The sequence below is a fragment of the Colletotrichum phormii genome (assembly GCF_030913505.1).
Source record: "Colletotrichum phormii strain CBS 102054 chromosome Unknown BDP81scaffold_20, whole genome shotgun sequence".
Taxonomy (NCBI): Eukaryota; Fungi; Ascomycota; class Sordariomycetes; order Glomerellales; family Glomerellaceae; genus Colletotrichum; species Colletotrichum phormii.
Genome location: NW_026851462.1, coordinates 788,014 through 801,435, shown reverse-complemented (window position 1 = coordinate 801,435; position 13,422 = coordinate 788,014). Strand labels below are relative to the sequence as shown.

The 13,422-nt window shown below is 50.4% G+C and overlaps 4 protein-coding genes across 4 annotated transcripts; 2 read left to right on the top strand and 2 right to left on the bottom strand.

Annotated features, from left to right (window-relative positions):
* Positions 1-3,730: 3,730 nt before the first annotated feature.
* Positions 3,731-5,242, bottom strand: BDP81DRAFT_397808 (uncharacterized protein; the record flags this gene model as incomplete). Its single annotated transcript, XM_060588378.1, has 3 exons — positions 3,731-3,992; positions 4,050-5,121; positions 5,182-5,242. 3 exons carry the CDS (start codon positions 5,240-5,242, stop codon positions 3,731-3,733), a joined length of 1,395 nt encoding a protein of 464 aa, XP_060441528.1.
* A 1,519-nt stretch (positions 5,243-6,761) lies between these two features.
* Positions 6,762-8,605, top strand: BDP81DRAFT_464023 (uncharacterized protein; the record flags this gene model as incomplete). The annotated part of the gene is made up of 4 exons (XM_060594102.1): positions 6,762-7,047; positions 7,107-7,345; positions 7,524-7,634; positions 7,667-8,605. The coding sequence occupies 4 exons, from the start codon at positions 6,762-6,764 to the stop codon at positions 8,603-8,605; spliced, it is 1,575 nt and encodes a 524-aa protein (XP_060441527.1).
* Positions 8,606-8,821: 216 nt separating this feature from the next.
* On the bottom strand, positions 8,822-10,011 carry BDP81DRAFT_435997 (uncharacterized protein). The gene has a single exon (XM_060591093.1). The coding sequence runs from the start codon at positions 9,839-9,841 to the stop codon at positions 8,918-8,920; it is 924 nt and encodes a 307-aa protein (XP_060441526.1). The 5' UTR covers positions 9,842-10,011; the 3' UTR covers positions 8,822-8,917.
* A 915-nt stretch (positions 10,012-10,926) lies between these two features.
* BDP81DRAFT_97903 (sugar porter family MFS transporter) lies at positions 10,927-12,996 on the top strand. Its single transcript, XM_060596547.1, has 2 exons — positions 10,927-11,431; positions 11,487-12,996. The coding sequence occupies exons 1-2, from the start codon at positions 11,056-11,058 to the stop codon at positions 12,926-12,928; spliced, it is 1,818 nt and encodes a 605-aa protein (XP_060441525.1). The 5' UTR covers positions 10,927-11,055; the 3' UTR covers positions 12,929-12,996.
* The last annotated feature ends 426 nt before the right edge of the window (positions 12,997-13,422 follow it).

The window sequence follows — 13,422 nt, the reverse complement described above, 5'->3', positions numbered from 1 at the left end:
AGATGGGTATTAGTTTACTAGGCTTGCAGGGCACGGAAGTAAGTCCTCTTTATGAATGGCATATCTTGAACCGCGGCTTACACGTGCGGCCGGTCCCAGAGGTCATTGGTGGTCTTGGCGCTGCGGGGCCGTTGCTCCGGTCCTTCGGCTCTGCATCTTCAGCTGGGGGATCCTTGTCGATCCGAACATAGCAGGATCGCGAATTAGACAATTGCAACTGGTCAGGGTATTAAGAGAAGCACAATCTAATACTCGGTCAACGGGCGCTGGTAAGTTATTGGCATCAATCAGCTATTGGTGTGTAGGGAAATGCATCAGTCTTACATAAGGATCGGATTATCAAATCGCATTGCATGAATTCTTAGAATATTTTTTAGACTTTGAACATAAAGCAAGAATTCAACGTTCTACACTTGTCTTGAGCTGGTATTAATAACGCAGTATCAATGCGCGATTATTCCAACAAAATTTTCTGACGGGTTGGGTTCAGAAGTTTCATGCAGCTCATATCAGCGTTTTATTATTAAAAGAGAAGTGTTGCAGGATACAGGTGCAACGCCAGTTGCCCTCAGCCTCGTAGTGACTCATCACGTAAATTCTCTACACAAGCGATGGTGGACAGTACATGTATGTACGGCGGTAGAAAGTGAAATGCTGGTTTATCTTTGATTTCTTCTTCCGGCAACCACACCTAGCTCACTAGGTCTTACCGGAGACACTGATTGGCTATTACGTCAGTCGTTTTGACCACGGGAAGAAGAAAATAGGAAAGCTCACGAACGGATTACAAACGACAAGAGAAAACGTCACCGGGACCATGAAAGACCGGTCGTCAAGCCAAACAAAAGCCGCCACCACAGGAGTTATTGAAGTTAAAGAAAGCCATGCCATGTAGCTAAGGAAAACCTTCGATTGGTAGAGGTGGCCAATGACTGCGTCCGGGAGCTGCCCGGCGGCCTTTGCTGAAGCTGACAGCAAACCGCGTCGGCTTTGGATTGCTTCTGCCAGATTTCTGGGAATTTCATGCGAAGAGATTGTAGAGGTCCTTTGCGCGCCTGTTGTTGAAAGTCGACTGATGGGGCCTACCCCTCGTTCTTGTAGACAACAATTAGTCAAAAAGCCTACTTGGGGACTCGGGGAGACCCTCCCTGGTTCTGGTAGATATCTCACTTACCTAAGTATATTTGGGCAGCTACAAACACCGGCTGGCAAAGTAGCAGGACTGGGATTAGTTGACCGAAGCCCATCTCGCGCTCAGCTGACTGTATTTTCTCCTCGACTTGACCCCTGTTAGTGAAAAGTTGAAGTGTACCCCATGCTATGGTGGATGCGAGAAGGAACAGAGTAAGCATAAAAGACTCCAAAAGCTCCATGCTAGCCACTAAAGAGACATCGTCGGATTGGAAGCCCAATTCGACCGTGAGTAAGGGCAGAGTAGGGGCCACCTCGAGAGGGTACAATTACACCTCGACGGTCCACCCAACCTCCGGTTGGAATCTCCCTTCTACTCCTTACGCAGAATCAATCAATACCGAGATATTGATACTTCGTCACCCCCAGGACCCTACGGTTCGAACCAACTTCCCTGTGATAGGGATACCAACAGACATAAATGCTGACAGTAGTCTTGTATCTGGTCCTGTCGCAGCGCCACACGTGGCGCTGCCGGTTACTGCCGTACGATACCGCTTTCCACAAGCCGATTACCCGTCTTGTACGGTATATAGATATGATCCTCATACGGATCTTCCACTTAGAGGAATCAAGCCATTTTCTACTATACAAGTCTTCCACTTGCTACCTAGCTTTGTGATAGGTCCACGTATGCCATCTTGGTCGTTCCTGCAGTATGCGCTTTGCAGTCTTCTCGAGAAAGCACTCCAATCGGGCCCGGCCCCAAAAGCGTACCCAATCCCGACTGCTATCGAAGAATTGACATAACTTCCAAGCGAAAGCGCCAAGGAGAGAAGCATAAGATATCAAGGAATCGCTGCCTTTATTTACACTATAAAGACTTGTATTCCAGAGACAACGAACCGGTAAACCTTTGTTAAGAGCCCAGCCCTCGTGAGGTCACGTAGGGGTGATTTCGGTATATAGAATCTAAGCTGAAGAGGAGAGATTTGGGGCGGGGATTCCGCAGAGGAAAAACGTTCAAGTGGGACCCCCGCGGAATCGGCGCGGTAAGTCGTGGCAGAATCCGGGCCTTAGCCCGGATCCACTAATCGGGTCCAGCTCGTAACAACCTTGACCGGGAAAGAAATTTCCTATACTTCTCCTTGGCCATCCGTATGTTACTGTCGGGGCCAAAGCCGCGAGGAGAAGTCCAAGAATTATGATCATGGCCAAGACTCGAATAGACTGTAGTATTTTGTTCGTCTTAAGGCGGTCCCGGAGCACCGATAAGGACACAAGATGAACTGATGAGCTGAGCCACGCCAAGTATGTAACGGTGTTCCAATGGTAGACGCTAAGGTTGTTCCCCAAAGCTTGAATGTAACCGGCCACAAGGATGGCAAGGCCGGTGAGCAGCTGCTGATCGCTGAACACCAAGACTAGTTCCACAACGGTTTTCCTCCATGTGTCATTCGCTTGTGCTTGGCGAGCGAAAAAGATCCTTTGATCAACTCTGCGCACGAGACCCTCAGGCAAGGCTCCAAACCAGTATGCCCAAGCGATCAAAGCTAGAACTAGATAAGCGGACACCACAAAGGCCGTGAGCACCTATGGGCCATGTTAATCACGCCTCGTATGTTCCTTGAAAATCGCGGGCGACGAGACTTACTCCGCGTCCAGAGATGTCTGGGTTCGGGTAAACGCTTAGCTTGCAACGGTTAAATACATTGCTACAATCATCCGCAACGGCATCGACTATTCTGACGATGACTTGAGAAATACAATGTAGCTCTTGTACATGGCTTATTACGTTCCAGCTGAGAGAAGTGGTGGTGATAATCTCCGTCACCGCTGGCATCGCCGCTGTGCCGAAGGTGCATAGCGTACTCGTTACTGTCTCTGAGATAACTAGCGTGGGTATTGTGGTTGAAGGTGTGGCAATTCTCTATGGCCACTGCGATTGTTGACTTGCTGTGTTCTGGGTAGTATAAGGTACTGGAGGCCGGTGTCGTAAGAGCGGAGGTGAAGGAGAACATGGGGCGGGAGAAAAATACGGGGCTGCCGTAACCAGATAACATACCGGCTGGGCGAACCCTTGGCAGTCTGACATGAAAGCCACAAGGCTTCTCGTATGCTGCAGCCTACATGCAGTTGCCTGCAGTCGCTGGTGACATCATCCAACGACGTAACCCTGGAGCTATCTCCCACTAGGCTAAACACCACCTCCTATCTCCAATCATCCTTTGGTTTTCGTGCTTGTATCGTATGATACGCTCGCTTGTCGAAGTCTAAAGGAGAAAGGGCCACTTTAGTGAAGTCAACCTGTGCCGTTTAGATGCCATATGGGTACTAAGTATCTGAGGTATGAACTGTATGGCCAGATTACCCGCCTCTTCAACGTCGCGTGAGAACGGTGAGGATATGTGGAAAGCGTTTCAATTACAAATCTGTTCGCAATTTTTGGTTGAGTTCATTACTTAGTAATTACGGATTGAAGATTTAATATTAGCGAGCTGGGCAGCCAATAGTTATTGCTCAAAGCAAGTGATGTGCTGACAGCAGCAAACGCCCCCAACACCGATCGACCACACGACCCAAAAGGATGAAAATATGATCAAACAAGTGCAATTCCAAGTGTAACAATAGCCCCAGCCACAATCCATCCGAATGCAAGGGACTTGGCTTGGACGGGACCTCCTGAGTCCAAGTCAATGGGATCCTGAGCGTAGCACGATAAATGTTGCCGGCGTATCTTCTTGTAAAGCTTTTCGAAAGGTTCACGTGAAAAGGGACCCCCAGCACGGAGTTTAAGGTCTTCCGTCCGGTTGTAGAAGGCCTGGCCACTAAGAGTGTTTCGAAATTGAAAGTAGGAATCGCTTTAACGTGGTATCAGTATTTCTTGTCTCGTCTTCGGGAAGCACGCAAAAGCTTACAAAAACAGGTTGGAGAAGTTGCCAGTCATGGAAACAAATCCCATGCCAGGTTGAGGCCAATACCACGACCGTATCATCTCACCATTCTCGGAGACTCGATACTCTGTAGACAAATTCAAATTGTCGTTGCTTCGGAAGAGGAGACCAAAGTTTTCCCACTGAGCTGCCTGTGGTGGGACAGAAAGCCATACCAGGTCCCGTTCGTTGACGATCGTGAGATTGCCCAGGTGGTCGAAAGGTAAATCGAGATGCTTATAAAAGTTGCCACCCAAGCTGCTATAGCTACCCACACTCAAGATCTTAAGGTTTGGTAGCCGCTCAATGCTACTGAGGCTGTGTGTTGTTTCAATGTTGCCAATGATCTGCTCAGTGACGCCAGATCCACCCAGCACAAGTGTGAAGTTGCTTGGTTCTCCAACTGCAACCCAGTCGAAATCCAGCGTGCCAATTTTCGCAGCTCCGATTTGAAGACGCTTCACCTTACTCGCGTTTTGTATGTAGGCTCGGTCAACGCTGAGTTGCGGTTCCTGGAAAAATGCGTCAAGAGACTCAAGACCGCCCAGTCCAATATCCATGCTTCGATCAATCGATCCGTCAGGATAAGTGATACCAGTGATATCCCGACAGGCGCCCAATTTTAATGTTGTCAGTCTGGATGCCGACATGAGTCCCACGTAGCCCACCGAATCTAGTCGATCGACGTCGAGAAATTTCAAACTTTCCAAAGAACGAATGAAGAAATGACCGCCAACCGATTTCAGTTCTGGAAAGCTGAGGCTCGTGATCCATCCGTCGTTTCTCAGTATAACCGAGCCATTAACTCTCATGAGCGTACTGGAAGAGATGCTTGTGATGTTGTGGTTGAATCCGATGCATTGCGCCATTACCCATCCGCATTGAGAGTCGTTTACAAGGTCGCCATGGATAGCCTTCACTCCCTCGAGTTCAATCGCCGGGATCGATGCGTCGGTTCTGATAGTGACATGTCCGAAGATCTCGGGACAGCTCCGCAATGCGTCCGCATCCGCTTGTGACGTGATCACGACGGAACCACACTGCTGGCCAGAAACTTCTGTTGGTCGAGTGCGTCGTTAGTCGATCGATCACCAGGCCTCAAAGCGTGTTGTCTTACGATACTGCCCAGCAATGAGGGCCAACAAAAGCCCATACCTCAAAGTCAGCGACCCAAACATGTTGGAACGGTCAGATTCCTATCAATTCCGTGCGATAGACCGCGTGCGATGACCAAGGGGCACTGACTTCCTTAAAGACAATACAATATCCCATCGTTTCCACATCTCCACTGAATTGACTATCTGATTTCCCGTTCACCAGTAGGGCCGGCAAAATAAGCTTAAGCCTAATACACGATACACAGGGAGTAAACGGCTGCCTGCCAAATGTTCCGTAATGACAGGTCAGCTCGAAGGCTTAGCCTCAATCTTTCTCACGAAGACCGGGCGTCTACCCCTAGCGGACCGCTTGACAAAATTTTAAACATCTGAAAGGATCAAAGTCGTAGGGTCTTGAATGTAGGGTTACACCATTCGACCTGCCTACTATGCAGTAGCTTCATAGCTGCCAAGTCCGCCCTACCCGAGGAGGAGTTTGAACCGAAGCCAATGGCCTGATTTGGGACAACGAATCCGAACCATGACCAACCAGATAGTGCACAACTTGTGAAGAATGAGTTGCGCGATCAACTAGTCAAAGGAAGTCCGAAACTGCACCCGGACTGTTCACTCCAATTCTGATACGGTCATCACCTGCCCACTCAACGTGCTGAAGTTGCAATAAAGTTAGGAAGTCGCAGTCGGCTTCAAATGGGAGCTTGCAACGAAATATCCCAAGAACCCTCGTGCTAAGACAGACGTAACCCCTGTCTTTCATCACCTCCATCACAACTTCGACATCGGAGAGCTTCAGAGCATTTAGCGATAGGAGCCATTTCGAAAGTCACGTCGTTGTCGCCTCAAGACACGTACTCGACGTCAAGGCGCTGGGAAAGGGCTTTGAGGTACAGGGACAAGCAGACAATAAATTCAGAGCATTCAGACTTCGATAGATCCACCATAATTCTTTTCAAACAGACGAGTCCGTTTGGCAGGGCGTGTAGGCGGCAATAGCTTTGACAATCATCTCCGCATAGGTGAGTTGGCCACGTGTAGGGTTCTCCGTAGTCTCCAATTCAGGGTTACCTATAGGCTTATAACCCAAAGATTTAGGTAGACAGAGACTGAGTCGCTCTTCGGACACTTTGCAGTGGCCAACAATGCCGACGAGTCTCTTGGCACTTGTCGTAAGGGGCTTAAATCCCAGTAATTCTCGTCCGCTGGGTGTACTTGCGACCATAAAACTCCGTCGGACATTGACTTTATTCCCCGTCACGATCGAAAACTACCCATGACATGGTCGCTCCTAACACGATTTATCTTGGCAATTATGCAACTGCTGAAGAAGCCTCTTATTCTTGCTGTGGTTTCCAAAGATAGCAAGAGGCTCAGATGAGTGCCAAGTCGTGGTTAATCAATTTGAACTTTGTAAAGTGTCTTTGCTGACGAACTCTTTGCCTGCGACTGGACTTAAAGGACTGGCAATAATCCAGTTGAAGTAGATCAAATGAAAACTCATCTATCTCATCTTGTTCTTTGATATCTGTGCTCTTCTCATACTTCGACTACAGCCTCCATCCTCCGCAAATCATTAGCAACCATGAAACAACCAGTGCATATCCTGTTGTTATTCCTAACATTTGTTATATCGTCAGCAGGAACAATCGCACTCACCTTTGCACCATGCTACGCAACGTTTTGCTCCGAAGACTACTTCGAATTCGAGACTAGGTTACACCTTCTAGTCTACTTTGGCCTAGTCGCCGGCTTCGGCTGCTTCCTCCTCCTTCGATCTTACACCACGTGGGCTCATACCCTGAGTAGTTACCATCTTCTGCGCATGCCTTTGGGAGGCAAACGAATCACTGTTGGTGGTCTCTTAGCTTGTGTTTGGATTTTGGTGGTGGTTGCCTCTACGACTCTCTTTGGCTGCCTGCTCAACGAGATTTCTGGGGTTTCAGAGCTGACCCCCTGGGATGGGCGAGCGCCAAGCTCAAACTCACGATCACGGGAGTCACTGGTCATTATGCCGATATTCTTCTTGGACTACTGGTTATCCCTGTTTCCAGAAAGAGTCTGCTTGGCAGGGGGTTCTCGTTGCATCACAGCACGCTGTTATACGCGCACAAGATCGTTGCATACCTCTTCTCAGCATCAGCAACCGCGCATGGAGTTACCTACATTGTAAGCTCATGATCAATTGGTGGTTCTGGATGCAGACTCTAATTAGGCGCAGCTCTACGCAACGGATTCCAGCAGCGAGGGCGATGAGGCAAAGGAGGAAGCATTCGCAACCGGCAACCCAGCAATGACTCTATCGGAGAGCAAGCAAAGAAGCGAATGGTTCACTATGACCACATAGACTGGCATAGGTGTCATATTGCCCGTATGGTTGATCATAATCACGTCACTTCCATGGATTCGGAGAAATCACTACAACTTTTTCTACTACAACCACGTCATTTTCGGCCTAGTCATCTTCATCGGGGCATGCGTCCACGCCAGTACCGACTTTTACCTCCTCCTTCCCGGACTATTTTATTTCTCTGGGTCGCCGATTGGGCATGCAGACTTTTTGGTGGACAGACGGGCGGTATTGCCTCAAAGACGGGTGCCACCTTGGAAAATGCAGGCAACAACTGGCTCAGAATTTCCACGCATCTGCCAATCTCGAAGAAAGACTCAGGGAGTACCTATGATCTCATCCAGGAGAAGGGAGAAACTCTTCACGAACCTCTCAGCTACTACTATCTCAGTATTCCATCCATCAGCAAGTTTCAGAACCACGCTTTCACCGCAGCGGTTTCTGCTTCTACCGGAGCTGGTCCCACTTTCCTCTTGCAACCCACGACTGGAAAGAAGCAAAAGAGACTGGACAAGGAATGGACTTGGAAGCTGCGCGCACTCGTCCCCCAAGTCTTTGAGAGTAAAGCTGTTGAAGTCCGAGTTGAAGGGCCTTACAGTGTCGGTGACGACGGTTTTAAGACGGCTTCTCACATCGTGTGTGTTGTAGGCGGAACTGGAATCACTGGTGCTTTGAGTCTTGCGGCATGGTGGCTGGAGAAAAGACCAGCAAACTCGACCTTCACTCTCGTATGGGCTGTGCGGCAAGGAGAGGCTACGGCGATTACGGAGTGGACTCAGCTCCAGGAGGTGGCTTCCTCGGTTCCGGAGCTTACTGTAGTTGCACATGTGAGTTCAGAAAGCGGTCGCCTGGATCCTACAGCATATATCCGTGGAGCTCTCATTGTCGGACAACACACAAAAGTGTACCCGGTCGGACATGCTTGGGTCTATAGCTCTGGTCCGGCAGGTCTTATTGGCACTGTTGAGAGGGCGTGCGTTGAGACTCAGAAGGGCACCATTGCTGGCAGAGGCGGGAGAAGCACCGACTCATGGAAAGTACGGGATCTGGGGTGGTACATGGCGAAGTGGGAGGTTTGAGACCTCCAACTCTCAGAAGCTTCATAAGCTAAACCTTTTCGTTGTCATCCGCAATTTTCTGATTTTCTCTGGTTTACTGGTGGGTTAATGGACGGGGATCATAGGGACTTTTGTGCATTGAAATAGATTAGACTCTAACTTACATCTCTCATTTATATCGAAATATTTCAGAATACATGCACACCAAACAAGTTACACGTGATGCACGCACATTGGGTCAAGTCAGTTCGAATGGATTCAAGTACAGCGGTTGTCAAAATAAGTACGATTGTGTTATACGATAAACCAAATTGAAACCAAGGTGCGAGTCTACTACGCCCCGATTTCCTTCACCACCCTCTTGGCGACCTCGTCCAGGCTCTCCTCTGAAACACCAAGCTTGCTCATGTCAGAGACCTTGGCGCTGTAGTCACCGCCCCAGCCCTCACGCATGTGGTTGACGTAGAAACCAACCAACATAGCCATGTGATCACCCTGCTTGAATTTCTCATTTGAATCAGCCACGACAGCCTCTGCATCCAGAACCTCAACCTTCCAGTCCGCCTCCTTCGTGCTGGTAGCGCGCAGGATGCTGTCCAGCATGTCCCTCTGGCTGATGTGGAAGGACTTCAGGTACACAGGCTTGTTCCGGAACTGCTTCAACTCAGCATCAGGCAAGCTCAGAACACCAGCCGTAGCCTTTCCGGTGGTGCCAATAGTGGTCGTGATGAACTTTGTGTTTCCGCCGTCAAACAATCGAGCAGAGCGATTCTTGATATCGATGCCCCAGAATCCCTGGCCGAGAGACCAGTCGAACCAAGGGTTATTAACGATAGCGATCCAGCTCATGCCCAGCTCCTCGGCCAAATCACGGAACTGCTTCTTGCCCGCGACCAGGGGGCTGACCTCGAGCAACTTGGACGGCGCCGGGTCGGAGCCGAATTCGGTGGGTAGGACCCACTTGACGCCGGCCTTAGCCGCGGCGCGGATGAGAGGGGCCTGGCCCGTTATGAAGCTGTCGAAGCCGAGTTGCAGGATGAGCACATCCTGGCCCTTGAATGCGGAAACCAAGAAATCTTCGTCCGAGTAGTCGCCTTTCTTGACAATGACGCCGGCTGGGAGTGTGGCGGAGGATTCGGCGCGCGTGACGGCGGTGATGGTGTGGATGCCCTTGTCGAGGAGGGCGTTGAGGGTGAAGCCACCGAGGTTACCGCTGGCGCCGACGATGGCGATCTTGCGTCCTTGTTGTCCAGACATTTTTGGAAGAAAGCTGTTTTGATGTTATGTCGATTTGATGGTTATCGATTTCCTACTCTTTTTGAGGGATGTTGCTGTTGTGCTTGTGTTTGACTGAACGAGATGCTGTGTATTGCCATCCCCTATAACCAACGGGAGGACAGATGCAATCCTTTAATATTTCTGCCATATTGACAACTCGTAATGAGGCGCAAGCAATTCCCCTTTCCGTACTGAGCAAACAATGCATTATTGCTTCCAGCACCCGGATAGTGTGTAAGCCTTCAGAGACATTGAAACTCCCACCACGAAAACGCATCCGGTGAGCACGGACAACACCAAAGGTGCTGCTGACAACTTACAAATGGAGTGGCTGATTGCTAAGCTCCTGGGATGAGCTAACCTGAAAGGGTCCGAAAACTGCCCAGATGTGGCTGGTTGATGCCCACACCACGCGGTTCGGGGGTAAATTAGCCACGTTGGGACACTTCAGCTCCGAGACCTCGGATTTTCGAATTGCCCAGTTAGTGAATTTGGGATATTTTTTCTCCGAAGCGCCCCAAGATTGAGTAATCCAGGTCTCGTCATCACTTTTGTGCTAAAGACAACTCAGCGTTTCTTTGTACAACTTACGCGGGGCTTTCGTGCCGTGGCGGGATCAAGATGCAGACATCGTCTTCATGTTTGTAAGCTTGAATATTCTTGCGTTGTTTACCAAGAATCGAGCATCTATTCACAGTAATTCTGTTCGGGGAACAACAATTCGTTGTGTCTCCCCCATGAATGACCGAATTAACTTTGCAATTGGGCGATCCGACCGGCCATTGGATTTTCGTAATTTCGGAATGTCTCCGTCTCCGGCTCCGTCTGTCACCAGCTGGCCACTGCCGGACTCTTCTGAAACGCGCCTGTGCTCTCCCAGCTCATCCGGCCCATCGCTGACGGCATTCACGGACGGAATGTGTGCCCATTCATAAGTGCTCATCATCGCGTAGCTCACAACGACCCTCTGACGATCGAAGCAGTAGAAGCTCACGTCTCACTCAATTGTCATGTAGTGGGAGCTTTGATGAAACTTCTTCCTGCTACACTAGAGCGTTGACAACCAGCTCTCAGCCTGCTTCAATCACTTCCAGCCATGAGCTAAGGTACTGAGCGAGTCGTAAACTATCAGCCTTGAGCCTCATAGGCCCCCATCGTGATCACCTGGCCACACAGTATCGGTTCAATTCACCATGGCATCCGCTTCTCGGGATGGCGCCCGCTTCCAGCCGCTACCCTCGGGACCTTCAGGGCCGGGCTCCACCTCCTCAAGGTCTTCCTTCGACTCAACGTCCGATCCCAACGATGCCGACGACGAAGCTTTCGCCCTTCTATCCGATGCCGATGCCGCATCTCTCCTTTCGGATGACATTGAACTTGAAGAGTTGTCTACTGCCGGACCGTCCGTCGGCTCGGGCTCTCGTCCGGCCAAGACTCGCTCGGAGATGGATCAACGGTTCCAAGATGCCATCAACGCCGAGCGTACCATGACACCACGAGATGCCATCCGCGCCTATCCGATGGCCGTGTTCTGGAGTCTCGTTGTATCTCTATGTGTGATCATGGAAGGTCGGTCAAGTCCCAAAGCCGACCACGCGAGCACTCCGATCTAATGAGTTTACAGGCTACGACACCATCCTCATCGGCAGCTTCTTCGCTCACCCAGAATTCGCTAAGAAATTCGGCGACGGCAAAGACAATGAAGGCCGAGATCAGCTCTCAGCTCTCTGGCAAGCTGTGCTCGGTAACAGCAGTACCTTCGGCTGCATCATCGGAGTCATCGCGAACGGCTTCCTCGTCGAGCGGTGCGGCCAAAAAACCGCCCTCATTAGCTCCCTGTTCGTGCTCTCCGGCTGCATCTTCATCACCTTCTTCGCGACCAACAAGACCATGCTCATGCTCGGCCAGATCGCGTGCGGCTTGCCCTGGGGCGTCTTCGCATCGTCGGCACCCGCGTACGCGTCTGAGGTCTTGCCGATGACGCTGCGGGTGTACCTGACGACGTGGACCAACATGTGCTTCATCATCGGCCAGCTCATGTCCGCGGCTGTACTTGCGGGACTACTGCCACGCAAAGATGAGTGGTCATACCGGATCCCGTTCGCGTTGCAGTGGTCCTGGCCGGTGCTGCTCATTCCCCTGCTGGTATTTGCGCCGGAATCCCCCTGGCATCTTGTCCGGACCGGACAGCTGGACAAGGCAGAGAAGGCTTTACTTCGTCTACAGAGACGGAAAGTCAACAACCTAGACGCCAAAGTCCGTCTACGTGAGATTATAGAAACCGATAGAATGGAGCAGGAGCACCAGACAGGAACGACCTACTGGGACTGCTTCCGCGGCGTCGAACGTCGCCGCACGGAAATCGCCTGCGTAGCATTCGCAGGCCAAGTGCTCTCCGGTTCGAGCTTTGCCTATAACTCAGTCTACTTCTTTCAGCAAGCCGGGCTGAATCCGCAGGATGACTACAACCTCAACGTCGGTGGCACCGCGGTGGCCCTAGTCGGGACCGTCGTTAACTGGGTCGCGCTGATGCCGTACTTTGGCCGTCGTCGCATCTATCTCTGGGGCATGTTCAGCATGTCCACGATACTCTTCATCATCGGCATCCTCGACAGGATAGGGCGGTTGCCGAATGCACCCTCGTCATCCATAGGCTGGGTCCAGGCCTGTCTTACTCTTGTCTGGACCTTTATCTTCCAGCTGTCTGTCGGTCAGCTAGGGTGGGCTATCCCCGCCGAGGTTGGTTCAACGCGTCTCCGACAGAAGACTATTTGCGTGGCGAGATCTACCTACTACATTATGAACTTACTGGCCAATGCCTTCCAGCCATTCTTCATCAACCCAAACGCGCTGAATCTCAAGGGTACTACAGGCTTCGTTTGGGGAACTTCAGCGTTCCTCACGTTCATATGGGCATTTTTCCGGTTGCCGGAGACAAAGGGGCGCACGTACGAGGAGCTGGATTATCTCTTCCATAACAACACCGCGACAAGGCAATTTGATAAGACAGAGGTGGATGTTTTCGAAGGGGGTTATGAGAAGGTGTCACCGCCAATGTCTCGATGAAATTCTTCAAGCTCTCTCGTCGGATTCAGCTATCTGGCAAGATAGGTACTTACTTACATAGAGGGAAGGAATAGAGAACACGCATAGGTTGTAAGACGCACCGGCACTGGCTAGTCAACGTGTGTGATATGAAGTCTCACTCATGACCCGAAGAGAGAACAAAACTTTTATTGACTCTTATGTCATTTTCCCAGGACTGAGTCGACCTATTCCACAGTTGATTCTCACTTGAACTCATAACCAATAGTCGATGGTCTGTTGGCCATTTGAGGCCATAAAGGATCGTCGTTTTCTGAAAACTCATCTGACAGCTTGAGACCAGGGTCTTGAATTATGACGTAGTGAATGAGTACGCGTACACTTGTAGTCATTTCTTCGTTACCGAGGTCTTGTCAATTGTTAACTATGTTGGTCTTGCTGGATTTATCTTCGGACATCAGATGCCATAATCTTTGACTCGTCAACCTCGAATCAAATCCGGCAGAAGCTCACAT

Excerpts from the sequence above, each read along its gene's own strand:
- BDP81DRAFT_435997 (XM_060591093.1), bottom strand. The coding sequence starts at position 9,841 with ATGTCTGGACAACAAGGACGCAAGATCGCCATCGTCGGCGCCAGCGGT.
- BDP81DRAFT_97903 (XM_060596547.1), top strand. The coding sequence starts at position 11,056 with ATGGCATCCGCTTCTCGGGATGGCGCCCGCTTCCAGCCGCTACCCTCG. Across the intron at positions 11,432-11,486 it reads TCTATGTGTGATCATGGAAG|GCTACGACACCATCCTCATC; the intron begins GTCGGTCAAGTC and ends ATGAGTTTACAG.